This window comes from Tetrao urogallus, assembly GCF_951394365.1.
Source record: "Tetrao urogallus genome assembly, contig: scaffold_236, whole genome shotgun sequence".
NCBI lineage: Eukaryota > Metazoa > Chordata > Aves > Galliformes > Phasianidae > Tetrao > Tetrao urogallus.
The window spans coordinates 1-19,338 of record NW_027638883.1 but is presented as its reverse complement, the minus strand read 5'-3'; the positions used below and the strand labels follow the sequence as shown (position 1 = coordinate 19,338).

The following is a 19,338-nucleotide window of genomic DNA, read 5'->3' as shown; positions in this document are numbered from 1 at the left end:
AAGAAGGAGGAGCTGCAAACCCGGCTCATCCGCCTCATGAATATTAATAAAGGGAGGGTGGGCGCCGAGTGGGCGGGGTCTCCGGTGGGTGCGGTCTGAGGGTTGCGCCGAGTGGGCGGGGCTTCGGGAGAGGGCGGGGTCTCGCGTGGGCGCGTCGCGCATGCGCAGTGCTGGAGGGCGCAGTGCCGTCGGCGCGGCGGTGGGAGCGGAGCGCAGCGGAGCGCCATGGTGGATTACCACAGCGCCGGGCAGCCCTACCACTACGGCGGGAACGGGCCGGGCCCTAACGGCGATTACATGGCCCAGGAAGACGACTGGGACCGAGACCTGCTGCTCGATCCCGCCTGGGAGAAGCAGCAGAGGAAGGTGGGGCCGGGTGGGGGGCTGAGGCCTGGGGATTCGGGGAGGGGGGGGGGGGATGCTGGGAGGAGGCCCTGGGGGGCTGTGGGGGAATGGAGGCCTGGGGGGGGGGTCCTGAGGGGTTGGGGAGCTCTGGTGATAGAGAGCTGAGGTGGGGCGTTGAGCTTGGGGGGGTCTGGGGGGGGTTTGGGAAGCTCGGGTGAGAGAGAGTTGAGGTAGGGGGGCTGAGCCTGGGGGGGGGTCTGTGGGGGAATGGAGGCCTCGGGGGGTTTGAGGAGCTCTGGTGATAGAGAGTTTGAGGCAGGGAGGCTGAGCCTGGGAGGGGTCTGGGGGTCTGTGGGGGAATGGAGGCCTGGGGGGGGTCCTGAGGGGTTGGGAGGGGGGGGGGGGTTGGGAAGCTCTGGTGGTTGAGAGCTGAAGTGGGGGGTTGAGCTTGAGGGGGGTCTGTGGGGTAGCACAGAGCCGGGGGGGGGGGGGGGGTCCTGATGGGCCCTGAGGGGCAGGGGGGGATCCTGGGGGCTTCAGTAGTGCGGCTCTGAGGTGTGCGACTGGGCCTGGGGGGCTGCGGGGGGCTCTGAGGGAACGCAGGCCTTGGGGGGGGGGGGGGTGCGGAGGGTCCTGGGGGGGTTTTGGGTAACTGAGACCTGAGATGGGGTCTGAGCTGCCTGTGGGGCTGAGGTTGGGGCTGGGGGCTCTGAGGGGAGAGGGGAGGGGAGGGGGGGTGTCCGAATGGGCTTCGTTCCCCGGAGTCCAAAACCTTTGAGAGCGCAGAACTGAGCGTGAGGAGGAGATGGGGGCAGAGATCCGCTCTGAGCACGGGAATGGGGAAATGCAAAGGGACGAAAGGGCACTGGGGGAGAGGAGGAGGAGGAGGAGGAGGAGGAGGGGAAGGGGGAGGAGGAGGAGGAGGAGGAGGAAGGCTCTCAGCTGCTGCACGGTGCGAGGATCGCCGCTGCCCATCCCGTTCCCCTCTCCTGTAACTGTTTGGGGCCGTGGGGTCCGCTGGCAGCAGGTGACCATCTGCTATTTGGTTTAATTACCTTAATTACGGGCGGCTGGGGAGGGAGCTGGGAGTACAGCAGGAGCAAAAGGCGCTGCGTGGAGGTGGAGGAGTCGTCGGGCGGCGGGGAGGAGGAGCTGACACCGGCTGTGTGTGCGTCCGACATGGGAGCTCGGCGGCACCGCCATGTTCCCGCGCCCTATGGGGTGAAACCCTGCCCAGGGAAACCCGCCGGCCTGCCTCCCCTCACCCCTCGCCTGGGCGCTGGGGGTTGGACTCGATGATCTCTGGGGATCCCTTCCAACCCCTAGGATTCTGTGATTCTGGGTGTTGCCGCACCTGGACGACACCTATGGAGGCTCAGGAATGTTGCGTTCCGTGCCCCGCTGCTGCGGTGACGTTGTGGAATGGCACACAGGGTGTGCCGGGCCTCCTCCTCCTCCTCCTCCTCCCCTCAACGCCTGGCAGCGGCTGTGGGGGAGGCAGGCCTGGGGTTGGAGCAGCCTTTCCGCGCTGTTTTCGGCGCCGTGAGCGACGCCTTGCAAACCTGACAGTTGGGGTCCGAGGGCCGGCCGTGGGGCAGCTTTGGGGTCGGCCACCCTGCGAACGTCGCTGTGTCTGCGGGGCGATGGGCCCAGGGGTCCGCAGGGCTCCTCTCTGCCGATCCCGCAGCGGTGAGGTGTGATGTTTGGACGCAGCTCTGTTGCCCACGCGGCCCAGAGGCAGCGCAGCATCGCGGCTGCGAGGTCGGACCTTCCCCTCTCCTCCCTCCCCCCCCCCGTCTCCATCCGCACCGATTTGCCTTTTTTTGGGAGCGTTTCCGATCTCTCCTTCCCCCCCCCGTCGCACGGTTTGGGCCGAGATGCGAAGCTCCGAGGCTTTTCCCTTATAAAGAAGGCAGAGCGGGCAGCTTTTCACGTGCTCAGTGGGGACGGGGGCAGCGCCGTGCGGCCGTCCCGCCGCTGGAATGTGTCCCATCCCCGGGGTTCCACGCTGGAATCCCAGCTATGCGGCTAAAGAACTCAGGCTGCATCCTCTGTGCTCCCAAACACGCAGCAGACGAGGATCGGGGCCAGGATGTGGCCCTAAATAACTCTGTGTGTTTCCGGCAGCTTCCGAATGTTGGGACTGGGAAAGGAACAGCGCAAATTGGGTGTCCTTGGGCGAGCGGGGCTGGTAAACGAGGCTCGCTAATGAGCTGCGGTAACGAGGCGCGGTAATGAGCGCGCCTTGGGAGAGGGATGAGCTGAGTTTGGAGTCAGGAGGCTGGCGCTGCTCGTGGGGCTGCCCCACATCCCCCTCTGGGTAAACAGGCGCCCATAGGGGGTCCTGCAGAGGGGCTGGGGGTGGGGAGGGCGCATCTGCGTGCCTCCGAGGGAGCACGGCTGCGATGGGGCTCTGCCCCACGCCCTGGGGGGCAGTTGGGATCGCGTGCTCCACCAGCGGCTGCAGCCTGGATTCTTGGTTCCCCTCCAAAGCCAAACATCCGGCCCTGAGAGCTCGCCGTGTCTGAGAGCAGCGCCGTGAGCCCTCGGCTCCTGGAAGCGTCTCAGGCCTTTGCTGGGGAAATCTGGTGGCTGGAGGTGGCTGAGGTCACGCGTGGGGCCCTGGGACCCTCAGCTGGTGGGGGCAGCCAGCCTGCAGCGGGGATGGAGCTGGGGGGGCTTTGGGCTCCCTCCCAACCCAACCGTTCCGCGCTTCTCCGCTCTCAGAGGTTCCTCCCAACCCGGCCGTTCTGTGGCTGCTCCTTGAGCCTCTGCACTGAGCGGGGATGGAGGCTGTGCTTCACAAAGCACCGTTTGGGGTTGGGGGGGGAACCTAAAGATCATCCAACAGACGGTCGGACAGGAAGGGACCTCCCAGGTCCTCGTCCTCCTGTTCACCAGCTCCCATCAGGACCGGGGGGCAGCAGAAAGGTCTCCCCGGAGCTTTCTGCACCACGCCATCACCCTCAGTCCATCCCCGCGGCGTCGCTGCTCCATCCTGTGGATTTTCAGCCTTGGGCACGGAGCCGAAACGATCCCAGCGCCTCCCTGCTGGGGTTGCCTTATTTTTTGTGCCCCCAAACGGGGGGCAGCCTCCAGCAGCAGCTCACGTTTGGCTGCACAAACGTTGTGCCGCACGGCCCGACGCCAGGGAAGCAGCTTGGTGCAGTTTGTCGTCCTGGTGCAAGGTGTGCCAGGCAGGAATGCGGGTCCGCCCTGCGCCGCTGCCCTGACTCAGCCTCTTATCACCCGCCTGGTTTCTGTTGGGTTTCTGGCCTGGAGAACAGCCAGCATCAATTCGGGGCCCTCCGGGATCCCGGGGGGCAGCTGTGGGATCCCACATCCGTACAGCATGGCCAGGTGAGGTCAGTGGATCCCATATCCGTACAGCATGGCCAGGTGAGGTCAGTGGATCCCATATCTGTACAGCATGGCCAGGTGAGGTCAGTGGGATCCCACATCCGTACAGCATGGCCAGGTGAGGTCAGTGGATCCCATACAGCATGGCCAGGTGAGGTCAGTGGATCCCACATCCGTACAGCATGGCCAGGTGAGGTCAGTGGGATCCCACATCCATACAGCATGGCCAGGTGAGGTCAGTGGGATCCCATATCCATACAGCATCACCAGGTGAGCTCAGAGCTGCCCGCCTCTCCTGACCCTCGTCCTCCTCCTCCTCTTCCTCCTCCTCCTCCTGGAGCTGCAGGCCTAATAAGGACAAAGAATGAGGGGAATCTCGGCCCGTCGGCCGCTTCCCAGTTTGTCCTCCTCCCAGTAGCACCAAACGGAGGGCAGAAAACAACGGGACGGAGACGAGCGGCCGCAGCCAGGAGCTGGGATTCGCTGCCGCGTCGGGCGTGCGACGGAGCGATGGAGAATCCGCTGCTCTGCTTTGGGAAGCAGCCGTCGCTCCCATTTGTGCCCCAACACAAGCAGATCGCGGGCCGTCAGGTGGCTCGTTAATTAATGGTCATTAATGACGGCGCGGAGGAACGCTCTGCCGCTGTTTGGTCTCCAGGACATCTCAGAGCGGCCGATAAGCGTTTCCTGCCTTAACAAACTTCCTGCCCGGCTGAGGACAATGCAGGTGACACTGCCAAGGGAGGAGCCCCCCCAGCCCTGTGCCACCCCCCCCCCCCAAGCTTCGTCATCCCAAAAAAGTCCAGATTGGAAAAAGCCGTCGGTCGGACCTGAAATCGGCGACCTGAAATGAAAGCCTGGTTCTGAACGGAGGAGCTGCCAGCCGTCTGAGCCCACGGAGCCGCATGGATTCATCCCCACCCCGCAGGCTCCGAAGGCCCATGGGGGGCCGCCCTGCAGCTCGAGGTGCTCCGCGGGGCCGCCGCTTCCTCCCAACAAAGGCGGCTTTGATACAATGCCTGGAAAGCATTTCGGCAGCGCCTCCGTGGGAAGGAAATTCCAGCAGCAGATGTGGAATATCCTTTTTTAGGAACTTTGTGATTCGGAACATATTGCCGTTCCTTCGGCAGGCCGTTCCGTGCCCCGTCCCCACGCGGGCTTCGCTCGGAGCTCAGCTCGGCGCAGGGCTGCAAAGCGGCTCCAAGCTCAGCCGCGCTTCGGTGCCCCACAGATCCCAAGGCAGGCCGTGCCGAGCTCCTCACCTCCCTGCCCGCGGTTCAAGGCTGGGTGCAGCACCCAGCAAACAAGGCTCTGCAGTCCGGCAGCGCCGCGCTCTGCTGCTCCTCCAGCCCCGATGCCCGGCGTCGTGCCGAGCAGCATCGGGAGATTGATTGCAGTTGGAAGAGCTCCTCGCTCTTGAGGAAAGGAGCTCCTGGCGAGGCCGTTAACGGGCTTTTAATTACCTTCTGCTCTCGGCAGCTATTTTTAACCCCCCCGGTGGGCACGGGGCCGTCGCGGCGTCGCGTTGGCACGGCCGCGCTCTGCAGGCAGCAGCTCCTGCGGGCTGGCAGCAATTTGGAGGGCTGATGGAGAACGCAGCGCCCGGCACGGCCTGCGCCCAGCATCCTGGGCCCCACCTGCCAGACGGAGCGGAAAAACCTCGGGGTTTGTCCCCGTTTGGGGCCGTTCTTATTTTAGCACGATGGGATTCCACTCCTGCCGCCCGTTTTCCACCCTGCCGTGTTTGGGGCCGTCCTGCCTGGCGCTGCTTCCCCAGCAGGCAGCCCAGGGCCACGCGATGGGTGTGGGGCTGTGAGAGCAGCCGTGGGGCTGCTGGGTTTGCAGCCTCCTGCCCTTATACGGGCAGCACCGCTCGGCTCTGCACGGGAACGCCCAGGGGACGCGGCTCAGCCGTGCGCTCACCTCCCGGGAGGAGCTTTGGTATCACTGGATCCTGCAGCCAACCCTCGTGGAGCCTTCATCCAACCCCCTTGGATCCTGCAGCCAACCCTCGTGGATCCTGCCTCTGACCCCCTGGGATCCTGCACCATCGTGGATCCTGCACCCAACCCCCTTGGATCCTGCACCCAACCCCCTTGGATCCTGCAGCCAACCCTCATGGATCCTGCATCCAACCCTTGTGGATCCTGCAGCCAACCCTCGTGGATCCTGCCTCTGACCCCCTGGGATCCTGCACCATCGTGGATCCTGCAGTCAACCCTTGTGGATCCTGCACCCAACCCTTGTGGATCCTGCACCCAACCCCCATGGAGCCTTCATCCAATCCCCTTGGATCCCGCACCCAACCCCCTTGGATCCTGCACCCAACCCCCGTGGATCCTGCAGTCAGCCCTCATGGATCCTGCCTCCGACCCCCTTGGATCCTGCCTCCGACCTTCATGGAGCTGCTGCCTGCCCAGGCCTTTATCAGCTGGCACCCAAGGCTTTCTGCAGCCACGTCGCTGCCCAAACCTCCATAGCAAACCTGCTTCCAGCCCAAGCCTCCAGAAAGCTGACTGCCCAGCCTTTATAACCCCAGATCCCTGCCCACATCTCTGCCTGTCAGCGCCGCGCCCTCTGCCCCACGGCCGTGCCCTTGGGCTTTGTGCAGGGAGGAGGAGGAGGAGGAAGAGGACGAGGACGAGGGGGAGGAGGAGATGCTCCTGGCTGGGTGGGATTCCTGCGCTGCTGCTGTTGGCTGAACCTTCCTGTTACAGCAAGGGCTGTCACTTTGGTGACACTTTGGTGACACTTTGGAGCACTGCTGACCACTGAACCTCAGCTCGGTGCCCTCCTGAGAGGGGCTGCGCTGCTTTCCATGCCAGGAAAATCCCACCCTGGGATCAGCATCGCTCCTTATCCGTAATTAGCTAACGAGCGGAGCGCAGCGGAGTCCCGTGAGCAAACGCCAGGCAGGGTCCCCCCGTGAGCCTCCCGCAATCTGGGAGCTGGGAAACCTGAGCTGATTATCAGCCAGCTCCTGGTCGGGTTAATGAGGCGCTTGCGTAACGAGGCGGCCGGGCGCTAATTGCGCTGCGCTCAGCAGGGTGCGGGGAGGGCAGTGGTCGTCCGACCTCCGTGCGACTCTGTGCTCGGCTCCGCTCCGTTCCGGAGACGTTCTGATGGATCTGGAAGGAATTCTTATCAGAAGGACGGCGGGAGCGTCGGCTCGCTTGCAGCTCGTCCCTTTAGGGTCACCAAGGGCTGCCAGGAGGTGGGATCTGCACGCAGGGCAGACCTCAGCCGGCTGCGGGGAGCTCATGTGGGGATGCTCGGCGCTCCTTTGGGGCCTGCGAAACCAACGGGGGGCTTCTGCAGGGATGCAGTGCCGCTCCGGGTGACCCCGCCGTCCTGGTTGGGGTCGGCACTGCTGTGCCAGCCTCCTCTCGTCCCACAGCCCTCCAAGCCTCCCCTGCTGCGTGGGGAGCCGCAGCCCCGCTGCTTTTTGGGGCCGTTTCGGCCTCTTTGCAGCCCCCTCCCTCTTGCTCTTCCACGCCACCCCCAGTGGCGCCGGTGCCCCCCATCCCAGCCAGCCCTAAACCTGCTCCCAGCCCTGCTGCCTCGCTCCCCCCTGTCCTCGTCAGCCCCGCAGCTCGTTAAGAGCTGTCAGCATTCCCCAGCTGTGAGCTCAGCGCCGAACAAAGCGCCGTTCAGCCCCGGCTGGCTGCTGGGCAGTGGGAGTCGGGCACGCCGTGAGCTTTGCCCTCTAATTGCATTTCTCTCGAGCGAGGGCTGCGCCGGGGAGCAGCCGCGTCCCGCAGCACTCAGCATTTACACCCTCAGAGGAAGCCGTGAGCTCAGGCTGCAGGCCGCCGGGTGAAGGCGGTGCTGCGGGCAGCAGGAAGGAGCGGCTCCTGCCGTGGGGTCGGGCTGCAAAGAAACAGCGGGGAGTGGGGTGAAGGGCTGGGAACGGAGCCTGGGGGAAGCACGTGGGGTCTGCTCTGCTCTCAGCTCAGCGCCACGACCTTCAGCGGCTCCTGGCGAGCAAATATTTGCTGCTGGGTGCCAGCATTCGTTCCTCGGTGCCGAGGTCCCTGCGGTGCAGCGCAGTGGCAATGCTGCCTTATGGGGTAAATCTGGGCGTCTTCCCCTGCAGACCTTCACAGCCTGGTGCAACTCCCACCTGCGGAAGGCCGGCACGCAGATCGAGAACATCGACGAGGATTTCCGCGACGGCCTGAAGCTGATGCTGCTCCTGGAGGTGATCTCAGGTGATGCTCCGCGGGGTTTTGCTTCTCGCCGGGCGCAGGCAGCTGAAAAAGAGCTCTGTCCTGTGCCACGGCTTCTTTCCTCTCTGTTTGGTGGCTTTTACCCTCAACGAGAGCTGTAATCCTTGCTGCTTCTTCCTTCCAGGGGAGCGATTGCCAAAACCGGAGCGAGGGAAGATGAGGGTACACAAAATCAACAACGTGAACAAAGCACTCGATTTCATCGCCAGCAAAGGCGTCAAGCTGGTGTCCATAGGAGCTGAGGGTGAGTCCAGGACACCCAAAACCTGCTGCAGGGGGGGGGACAAGCCGCTCACAGGCGCTGCCTGGTGGCCAAGAAGTCTGATGGAGCCTGGGGTGCATTGCACACAGCGTGGCCAGCGGGTGAAGGAGGTGCTTTTCCCCTCTGCCCTGCGATGGGGAAGGCACAGCTGGGCTCGTAGCACCCTGCAGCATCTCCTGGTGGGGAAAGGATGAGAGCCCCGAGGAGGCTGAGGTGGAGAGGAGAAGGAGAGGGGCTCTGCTCAGTGCTCAGGCAGGAGGTGCTGCGCAGAGCTGCGAACGCTGCAGGCAGAGCTGCGCAGGCGTCGGGTGCCGTGTTGGCACTCAGAGGGTAAAGGCTGTGAGGGGAGGCTGTTCCAGGGATGCTGTTGCACAGCCACGGTGCTGCAGGACGTGCCAGGAGAATCACAGAATGGCCAGGGGTGGAAGGGACCTCAAGGGTCACGAAGCTCCAACTCCCTGCTACATGCAGGGCCACCAACCTCCACATTTCACAGCGGCCCAGGCTGCCCAGGGCCCCATCCAGCCTGGCCTCCAACACCTCCAGGGATGGACGGGGCATCACAGCCTCTCTGGGCAGCTGTTCCAGCCCCTCACCGCTCTCACAGCACAGACATCCAACCTCCATCTGCCCTCCCTCAACTTCCAACCATTTCCCCTCGTCCTGCTGTTGCCAACCCTTGCACAGAGCTGACTCCCCTCCTGTCTGCAGGCTCCCTTTAGGCACTGCAGGCTGCACTGAGGTCACCCCCCAGCTTCTCTTCTCCATGCTGAACGAGCCCAGCTCCCTCAGCCTGCCCTCACAGGGGAGGTGCTGCAGTTCCTGACCACCTTTGTGGCTCTCCTCTGGATCCTCTCCAACAGCTCTGTGTCTTTCTTGCGCTCCAGAGCTGGACGCAGGTCCAGAAGTGCTGCCCCGTGCTGAGCTCGGCCCGCACAAAGCCCATCTCCTGCAGGGAAATGGTCTGAAGGGGTTCGGTGTCCGTGGGGCTCATCAGGTGGGGACGTGGAGGAGCTGCCGTTGAGAGTCCAAGCAAAGAGTTTTCCTCTTCTGCATGGCTCCCGATCGGCCTGCTCTTCTCTCTGAGCCTCGCCGAGCGTTGGTAGCAGCAGGGGAGGTGTCGTGGTTTGGCAGCAGCATTCCTGCCATTCGATGGGGGTCACGCTCTGCCCAGCTGCGTCCGTCCCGTGCCAGCAGAGCAGAGCGGGGCTCAGCACGGCGCAGCACCACGTAGCCATCACCTCTTGTTCTCCATGGCTCCAAAGCCAACAGCTGAGCTCCGAGCAGCCGTTTGTGCCGCACGGCCCCTCTGGCAGCGGCTCACCTCACCCAGCCAGTTTGGAGAGCATGGGTTTGTGGCTTTGAAGTCTGTTCTGGGGAGCGCGGCCCTGTTCCTGAAACCGCTGCGTGTCCCAACCGGTGCGGCGAGGGCGCGGTGCAGCAGATCCTCCTTGAGCCCCTGCGTCAGCCGCAGGCGCTGCGGGTGTTGTGCAAGAGAGCAGCCGTGTCCCATCGGCGTGCAGGGACCCTGAGCTCCCACCCCACCCCACCTGGGTGCCCATGGGGCGGCCGCGGCCCCCGGTGGGCTCTGCAGCATCTGGGGGCTCCCTGCTGTCGCTGCCGCGCCGCCCCACGAAGTGTTGTTCTCTGACTCCGTCCGCGTGCGGCTGAAGCTCTGCTCTTCCCTGAAGCTCTGCTCTTCCCTTTCTGCTGCCAGAAATCGTCGACGGCAACGCCAAGATGACGCTGGGCATGATCTGGACCATCATCCTCCGCTTCGCCATCCAGGACATCTCCGTGGAAGGTAAAGGCCTGCGGGTCGCCCGCCTGTCTTTGAGGCACGGCGCAGGGGCTGATGGCGACCCTTTGCAGAGACCTCGGCCAAGGAGGGGCTGCTGCTGTGGTGCCAGAGGAAAACGGCGCCCTACAAGAACGTCAACGTGCAGAACTTCCACATCAGGTGAGGGGCTCCGCTGCGCGGCTGCAGGGCCGGGAGGGGAAGGGGCTGCGAGCGGCGTGCGGTGGGACTGAGAGCAACCCTGTCTTGCAGCTGGAAGGACGGTCTGGCCTTCAACGCCTTGATCCACAGACACAGACCGGAGCTGATCGAGTACGACAAGCTCAGAAAGGTAAACGGGGCGGCGGGCAGCACGAGGCCCCCCTGCTCTGCTTTCCTCTTCTGAATGCTGAGCTCTGAGCCGGAGGAGCGCGGTGCCCTGTGCTCCGCTTCTCGGGTGCCCCTTCAGCATGGCTCTCCCTGTGCAGGACGACCCCGTGACCAACCTGAACAACGCCTTTGAGGTGGCAGAGAAGTACCTGGACATCCCCAAGATGCTGGACGCTGAGGGTAAGCTGCTCAGCCACGCGCAGCCAAGGCCGGAGCTCTGCTGGCAGATCCCCTCCCGCAGGCACAGGGGACGTGCAGGCAGCCGGCGCTGCTGCGGCCGTGTGTCGGGGCTCTGTGATCACCTTCTGCCCATACAGGAGCCTTTATTTAGCCTGCCTCAAGTCTGCGGGATCCACGCTGCAGCTCCGGGTCCCGGCGTGGTGAGCGGCTCCGGCTGGCAGGGCGCTTCCCCCTCGTGCTAACCCTCCCTGTTCACTTGCAGACATTGTCAACACAGCTCGCCCCGACGAGAAGGCCATCATGACTTACGTGTCCAGCTTCTACCACGCCTTTTCAGGGGCTCAGAAGGTACCTGGCCGGCCGCCTCCGTCGTGCCGCAGCCGCAGCGCCGCACGCTCACGCATTTCTCTTCCAGCTGGCCGTTGCCTTTCGCTGACTGGGAACCAGACCTCAGCTCGTTCTCACGGGTTTCAGGCTCGCTCGCGTTCCCAGTGCGATCTGTAAGGCGATGCCAAGCGTTGGCGAGGCCCCAGCGCGGGGCAGGACGGCGCTGCGGAGCCGTAAGGAAACGCCGCCTCGGCCCTTCGCACGAGGCCGAGCGATCCAGGGCAGCGCAGCAGCCAACGCAACCCGCCGGCCAGCTCTGGTCCGGGCCCCCAGTGCTTCTCTGTGCCACTGCATGCGCCGAGGGCTCGCAGGTCGCCACGCTGCTCCTTCACGCTCTCTCCTCCGTCTCTCTTTGCGCAGATATTGTAGGCACTCTCAGGCCCGATGAGAAAGCCATCATGACATACGTTTCCTGCTTCTACCACGCTTTCTCTGGGGCTCAGAAGGTGAGCTTGGCTGGGGCAGCTTGGGCGCGACGCTGCTAACGCTGCACGGCTTCTGGGCCGGGGGACGCGGCGGATGGAGCTCCGTAGGGTCAGCAGAGAGCAAAGCGAATCCCTGCTGGGGTTGGGATGCAGCCGTGCGCTCGACCATCCGGCCCCAGCGGCCGTCTCTCCGTTCTCAGCCTTCTGTAACGGAAAGTTGAGGCTCAAGCTGGGGCCAGCTGGGGTGCTGGCGCAATGCGGGGCTGCTGCTGCGTTCTCCCAGCCCTGAGCTCTGCCTTTTCAGCTCTGTTTGGGCTTGGAGAGAAGCCCATCGCCTGCTCAGGGCTCTGCCACCCCTGCGGTGAGGTTCCCTCCGCGCTTCCCCTGTTTTACACCCGAGTGCCACCCAGACCCGCTGTGGGCAGCTCCAGGCACGGCCATTAACCACGCTGGGCTAATTAATTAGCGGCGTCGGGAAACAAATGAGCCTCTCGGGTGGCTCACCAGGTGGGCCGGAGGTCTGTGCAGCTCTGGGTCGAGCTCTGTGCAGGAGGGTGGTGGTGGTGGTGCATCAGAGGAGCTGAGTGCGCGCACGCAGGGTGGAAGGCGTAGCGTGGCTCAGAGCAAACCAAGGGCCGAAGTTGAGGGGCAGCAGCGCCCGCCGCAGGGTTGGGCAGCATCCCTGCGTGCTGCTCAGCATCCCAGCAGGAATAACGCACGGGGGCAGCCCTCCCCAGCTCCTCCCGAGGTCCCCGGTGCTGCGGGTTGGTGCTGCTGTGCTCCAGGAGCGCCCCCAGCCCTCGGAGCGCAGCTCCATCCCCGTGCCGGAGCTCCGTGCCACCGCTCCTCAATGCAGCCCTGCGCCTCTCCCTCCCGGGTGCCACCCTTCACTTCTATCCTATTTATTCACCCCCGAGCTCCTTTTCTCCTCTCCCCTCTTTCTGGCTCTCAACTCCTCCCGGCGCTCGGCCCCCAGCCTTTTCCTTCCTGCCCATTCCTCACCCCCCCCCCCCCCCCCCAACCCCGCGCAGCCAAGAGCCGCCTTCACGGGAGAGCAGAGGAAGATGAGGATGTGCTCAGAGATGGGTAACGACCTGCCTGGGCGGGGATCCGAGGCGGCGAGGCCGTGCCTGCAGTTGCCACGCTGCTGCGGGGCTCCGCACCGCTGGGGGGCTCCGCGCCGCGTCCCCAACGCTGCCGGCGCAGCTCCGGGTGCTTCGTCCCAACGGACGGAGCCGGAGCCCGGCGCAGAGCTCAGCCGGGGCCGTGGGGAAGCTCTGAGCTCTCGGCCGCTTCAAAACCTCCCTCCTGGAAGCCACGAGCAGGGCTGAGCCTGCTGGCAGCCTCCCGGGAGGGCGCCGGGGAGGGGGGCGAGCGGGTGGGCGCCGCGTCCACGCGTCCCCATGGCCCCCTGCTCCTCTCCTCCAGGCGGAGACGGCGGCGAACCGCATCTGCAAAGTGCTGGCGGTCAACCAGGAGAACGAGCACCTGATGGAGGACTACGAGAAGCTCGCCTCCGACGTAAGCTTGGGGGCGACCCCCCCCCTTCCTCCTTAAACCCAGCGCCTCCCCGCCGTGACGCCCCCCGACCCCAAACCCTCCGGCTCCCCGCAGCTCCTGGAGTGGATCCGGCGCACCATCCCTTGGCTGGAGGACCGCAGCCCCCAGAAAACCATCCAGGAGATGCAGCAGAAGCTGGAAGACTTCCGCGATTACCGGCGTGTCCACAAACCCCCCAAGGTGCAGGAGAAGTGCCAGCTGGAGATCAACTTCAACACGCTGCAGACCAAGCTGCGCCTCAGCAACCGGCCCGCCTTCATGCCCTCCGAGGGGAGGATGGTGTCGGTGAGCAGGGATGGGGAACGGGGGCATGGGGGGCTGGGGGGCTGCTCCTGGTGGCTGAGGACCCCAGACCCTCCCCAGGGGAAGCTGGATGCAAGGGGAAGAGCCAGATCTGCTCCAGTGCCCCCAGACCCTCCCCAAGGGAAGCTGGATGCAGATAGAGAGCCAGATCTGCTCCAGTGCCCCCAGACCCTCCTGATGGGGAAGCTGGATGCAGGTAGAGAGCCAGATTTGATCCAGTGCCCCCAGACCCTCCCCAAGGGAAGCTGGATGCAAGGGGAAGAGCCAGATCTGCTCCAGTGCCCCCAGACCTTCATAGGGAAGCTGGATGCAAGGGGAGAGCCAGATTTGATCCAGTGCCCCCAGACCCTCCCCAAGGGAAGCTGGATGCAGGGGGAGAGCCAGATTTGATCCAGTGCCCCCAGACCCTCCTGATGGGGAAGCTGGATGCAAGGGGAAGAGCCAGATTTGATCCAGTGCCCCCAGACCCTCCCCAAGGGAAGCTGGATGCAAGGGGAAGAGCCAGATCTGCTCCAGAGCCCCCAGACCTTCATAGGGAAGCTGGATGCAAGGGGAGAGCCAGATCTGCTCCAGTGCCCCCAGACCCTCATAGGGAAGCTGGATGCAGGGGGAAGAGCCAGATCTGCTCCGGTGCCCCCAGACCCTCCTCATAGGGAAGCTGGATGCAAGGGGAAGAGCCAGATTTGATCCAGTGCCCCCAGACCCTCCCCAAGGGAAGCTGGATGCAGGGGGAGAGCCAGATCTGCTCCAGTGCCCCCAGACCCTCACAGGGAAGCTGGATGCAGATAGAGAGCCAGATTTGATCCAGTGCCCCCAGACCCTCCCCATGGGGAAGCTGGATGCAGGGGGAGAGCCAGATTTGATCCAGTGCCCCCAGACCCTCATAGGGAAGCTGGATGCAGGGGGAAGAGCCAGATCTGCTCCAGTGCCCCCAGACCCTCCTGATGGGGAAGCTGGATGCAAGGGGAACAGCCAGATCTGCTCCAGTGCCCCCAGACCCTCCTGATGGGGAAGCTGGATGCAGGGGGAGAGCCAGATTTGATCCAGTGCCCCCAGACCCTCCCCATGGGGAAGCTGGATGCCACGAGAGCCAGAAGGAAGAAGGCTTTGGGGACGGGCTCCTTTTCTGCCCCTCTCCAAACGTTTCCCCGCCCGGGGCTGTGCAGCAGCCGCTCCCAACGCGCTGCTCTGCGCCCGCAGGACATCAACACGGGTTGGCAGCACCTGGAGCAGGCGGAGAAAGGCTACGAGGAGTGGCTGCTGAACGAGATCCGGCGCCTGGAACGCCTCGACCACCTGGCTGAGAAGTTCCGTCAAAAAGCCTCCATCCACGAGGCCTGGACTGAAGGTGCCGCATCCGAGAGCGGGGCCGGGGCGCGCGGGGCTCCTTTGGGGTCGGAACGGAGCAGGGCGCAACTTTGAGGCGGCGTCGGGGCGAAGCTCGGCTTCCAGCTGCGCTCTTCTTCCCCACCGGGGAGGAAACGGAGGGGCTGGGAGCCGCCGGGGAAGGATTGGGAAACGCTGGGAGCCTCCAGCTGTCCGTGCCGCCGTGCGCAGCAGCTGCGCTCCCGTAGAGAACGCGGTAATCCCTGCCCTGCGCCGTTCTCACGCTCGGGGATGGGGGAAAACAGAGGCGGGGAATCGTGCGGGAGCTGGTGGGGAGAAACGGGGGCAAAAAGACCCCCTGCCTCCGCTGGGGGGCGGCGGCGGGACGCGAGCGAAGGGGGGTCGGGGGGCGAAGAGCTGGGAGGGCTTCGAGCTGCGGACCGAGCGCCGTCCCCGTGCGGCAGGCAAAGAGGCGATGCTGAAGCAGAAGGACTACGAGGCGGCCACGCTGTCCGACATCAAAGCGCTCATCCGAAAGCACGAGGCCTTCGAGAGCGACCTGGCGGCTCACCAGGACCGCGTGGAGCAGATCGCGGCCATCGCGCAGGAGCTCAAGTACGGAGAGCCGCACACTGCGCCCTTGTTCGGCCGGCCCCCACGGCGCCGCTGCGGGGCGGGCGGATCGAGGCGCGGCGCTGCGCGGAGCCCCGGCTGTGAATGCGGCCCTTCTGCCGGCCGGGGGGCCGCGCTGCGGGGAGCGAGGGAGGCCCGGGGGGAGCGGGCCTGGGCTCTGCCCCACGGCGCAGCCACAGCGCCCTGGGAAAAGCGTCCCCACATCCCAGCCCCGCTCCTCCCAGCTCTGTGCCCCACATCTCAGCCCCACTGCAGTTCGTCCCCACATCCCAGCCCCGCTGCAATTCATTCCCATATCCCAGCCCCACTCCTCCCAGCTCTGTGCCCCACATCCCAGCCCCACTGCAGTTCGTCCCCACATCCCAGCCCCGCTGCAATTCATTCCCATACCCCAACCCTGCTCCTCCCAGCTCTGTGCCCCACACTCCGGCCCCACTGCAGTTCGTCCCCACATCTCAGCCCTGCTGCAATTCATTCCCACATCCCAGCCCTGCTCCTCCCAGCTCGGTGCCCCACATCTCAGCCCCACTGCAGTTCGTCCCCACATCTCAGCCCTGCTGCAATTCATTCCCACATCCCAGCCCTGCTCCTCCCAGCTCGGTGCCCCACATCTCAGCCCCACTGCAGTTCGTCCCCACATCCCAGCCCCGCTGCAATTCATTCCCATACCCCAACCCTGCTCCTCCCAGCTCTGTGCCCCACACTCCGGCCCCACTGCAATTCGTCCCCACATCCCAGCCCCACTGCAGTTTGTCCCCACATCCTAGCCCCACTCCTCCCAGCTCTGTGCCCCACATCCCAGCCCCACTGCAGTTCGTCCCCACATCCCAGCCCCGCTGCAATTCATTCCCATATCCCAGCCCCACTCCTCCCAGCTCTGTGCCCCACATCCCAGCCCCACTGCAGTTTGTCCCCACATCTCAGCCCCACTGCAGTTCGTTCCCACATCCCAACCCCACTCCTCCCAGCTCTGTGCCCCACATCCCAGCCCCACTGCAGTTCATCCCCACATCTCAGCCCTGCTGCAATTCATACCCATATCTCAGCCCCACTGCCCTGAGAAAAGCATCGCTACACCCCAGCCCCACTGCAATTCATTCCCATACCCCAGCCCCACTCCTCCCAGCTCGGTGCCCCACATCCCAGTCCCACTGCAATTCATTCCCATACCCCAACCCCGCTCCTCCCAGCTCTGTGCCCCACATCCCAGCCCCACTGCAATTGATTCCCACATCCCAGCCCCGCTCCTCCCAGCTCTGTGCATCCCCACATCCCAGCCCCACTGCAATTCGTCCCCACATCCCAGCCCCGCTCCTTCCAGCTCTGTGCCCCACATCCCAGCCCCACTGCAGTTCGTCCCCACATCTCAGCCCTGCTGCAATTCATACCCATATCTCAGCCCCACTGCCCTGAGAAAAGCATCGCTACACCCCAGCCCCACTGCAATTCATTCCCATACCCCAGCCCCACTCCTCCCAGCTCTGTGCATCCCCACATCTCAGCCCCACTGCAGTTCATTCCCATACCCCAGCCCCACTCCTCCCAGCTCTGTGCCCCACATCCCAGCCCCACTGCAGTTCATCCCCACATCCCAGCCCCACTGCAGTTCGTCCCCACATCCCAGCCCCACTGCAGTTCATCCCCACATCCCAGCCCCACTGCAGTTCGTCCCCACATCCCAGCCCCACTGCAGTTCATCCCCACATCCCAGCCCCACTGCAGTTCGTCCCCACATCCCAGCCCCACTGCAGTTCATCCCCACATCCCAGCCCCACTGCAGTTCGTCCCCACATCCCAACCCCACTTCTCCCAGCTCTGTGCCCCACATCCCAACCCCACTGAAGTTCATCCCCACATCTCAGCCCCACTGCAGTTCATCCCCACACCCCAACCCCACTGCAATTCATTCCCATACCCCAGCCCCACTCCCCCAGCTCTGTGCCCCATTCCCCAGCCCCATACTCCAGCCCTACTCCCCCCAGCTCTGTGCATCCCCACATCTCAGCCCCACTGCAGTTCATCCCCACACCCCAATCCCACTGCAATTCATTCCCATACCCCAGCCCCACTCCCCCATCTCTGTGCCCCCTACCCCAACCCCACTCCCCCCAGCTCTGTGCATCCCCACATCCCAGCCCCACTGCAGTTCATCCCCACATCCCAACCCCACTCCCCCATCTCTGTACCCCATACCCCAACCCCACTCCCCCCAGCTCTGTGCATCCCCACATCCCAACCCCACTGCAGTTCATCCCCACACCCCAATCCCACTGCAATTCATTCCCATACCCCAGCCCCACTCCCCCATCTCTGTGCCCCATACCCCAACCCCACTCCCCCATCTCTGTGCCCCATACCACGTCCCCACCGCCCCAAACGACGCATCCCCCACTCTCCCCCCTTTTCCCCTTGCAGTGAGTTGGATTACTACGACTCTCCCAGCGTCAACGCGCGGTGCCAGAAGATCTGCGACCAGTGGGACGTGCTGGGCTCCCTGACCCACAGCCGCAGGGAGGCCCTGGAGGTGGGGCTGCCCCTTCCCTTCCCCACGCCTGGCCCTGCGCTGCCCCCTCCTCACCCCATGTGGGATTTTTCACCCCACAGAAAACAGAGAAGCAGCTGGAAACCATCGACGAGCTGCACCTGGAATACGCCAAGAGGGCAGCGCCCTTCAACAACTGGATGGAGAGCGCCATGGAGGACCTGCAGGACATGTTCATCGTGCACACCATCGAGGAGATCGAGGTGGGGGGCGATTTTGTCCTCTGGGGGGGGAGAGGAGCTGCTGTGACGCCCCCCCAATCCCCCTTATAACGATACAATACAGTAATACAGTAACATTGCCCCAATGCAATAATACAGTAATCTTACCCCAGTGCAATACAGTAATATTGCCCCAATGCAATGATAAATAACATTGCCCCAATGCAATACAGTAATACAATAATATTGCCCCAATGCAATACAGTAATATTGCCTCAATGCAATAATAAATAACATTGTCCCAATGCAATAATAAATAACATTGTCCCAATGCAATAATAAATAACATTGCCCCAATACAATACAGCAATAATATTACCCCAATATAATAATACAATACCCCAATGCAATAATACAGTAATATTGCCCTAATACAATAATAAATAACATTACCCCAATACAATACAGTAATATTGCCCTAATACAATACAGTAACATTGTCCCAATACAATAATAAATAACATTGCCCCAATGCAATGATAAATAACATTGTCCCAATACAATAATAAATAACATTGTCCCAATACAATAATAAATAACATTACCCCAATGCAATAATAAATAACATTGCCCCAATGCAATAATAAATAACATTGCCCCAATGCAATACAGCAGTAATATTATCCCAATATAATAATACAATAATCTTACCCCAATACAATACAGTAATATTGCCCTAATACAATAATAAATAACATTGCCCCAATGCAATAATATGGTAATATTACCCCAATGCAATACAGTAACATTGCCCCAGTACAATACAGTAATATTGCCCCAATGCAACAATAAATAACATTGCCCCAATACAATAATACAGTAATATTGCCCCAATACAATCATAAATAATATTACCCCAATACAATACAGTAATATTGCCCCAATGCAATAATAAATAACCTTGCCCCAATACAGTATAATAATCTTACCCCAATGCAATAATACAGTAATATTACCCCAATGCAATACAATAATCTTACCCCAATACAATACAGTAATCTTACCCCAATATAATAATACAGTAATGTTACCCCCAACGCAATAATACAGTAATCTTACCCCAATGCAATACAGTAATATTGCCCCAATGCAATACAGTAATATTGCCCCAATACAATACAGTAATATTGCCCCAATGCAACAATAAATAACATTGCCCCAATGCAATAATAAATAACATTGCCTCAGTACAATACAGCAATAATATTACCCCAATATAATAATACAATAATCTTACCCCAATGCAGTAATACAGTAATATTGCCCTAATACAATACAGTAATATTGCCCCAATGCAATAATAAATAACATTGCCCCAATACAATACAGCAATAATATTGCCCCAATATAATAATACAATAATCTTACCCCAATGCAATAATACAGTAATATTACCCC

At 62.3% G+C, this 19,338-nt stretch overlaps 1 protein-coding gene across 1 annotated transcript; it reads left to right on the top strand.

Annotated features, from left to right (window-relative positions):
* Positions 1 to 225: 225 nt before the first annotated feature.
* Positions 226 to 17,922, top strand: LOC306957666 (alpha-actinin-4; the record flags this gene model as incomplete). Its single annotated transcript, XM_079551140.1, has 14 exons — positions 226 to 366; positions 7,802 to 7,916; positions 8,059 to 8,178; positions 9,914 to 10,000; positions 10,069 to 10,156; positions 10,247 to 10,325; positions 10,462 to 10,543; positions 10,806 to 10,891; positions 12,784 to 12,876; positions 12,970 to 13,200; positions 14,419 to 14,566; positions 15,009 to 15,159; positions 17,593 to 17,701; positions 17,782 to 17,922. Coding segments are annotated over 14 exons (1,671 nt in total), but the record flags the coding sequence as incomplete, so codon positions are not given.
* Between the last annotated feature and the right edge of the window lie 1,416 nt (positions 17,923 to 19,338).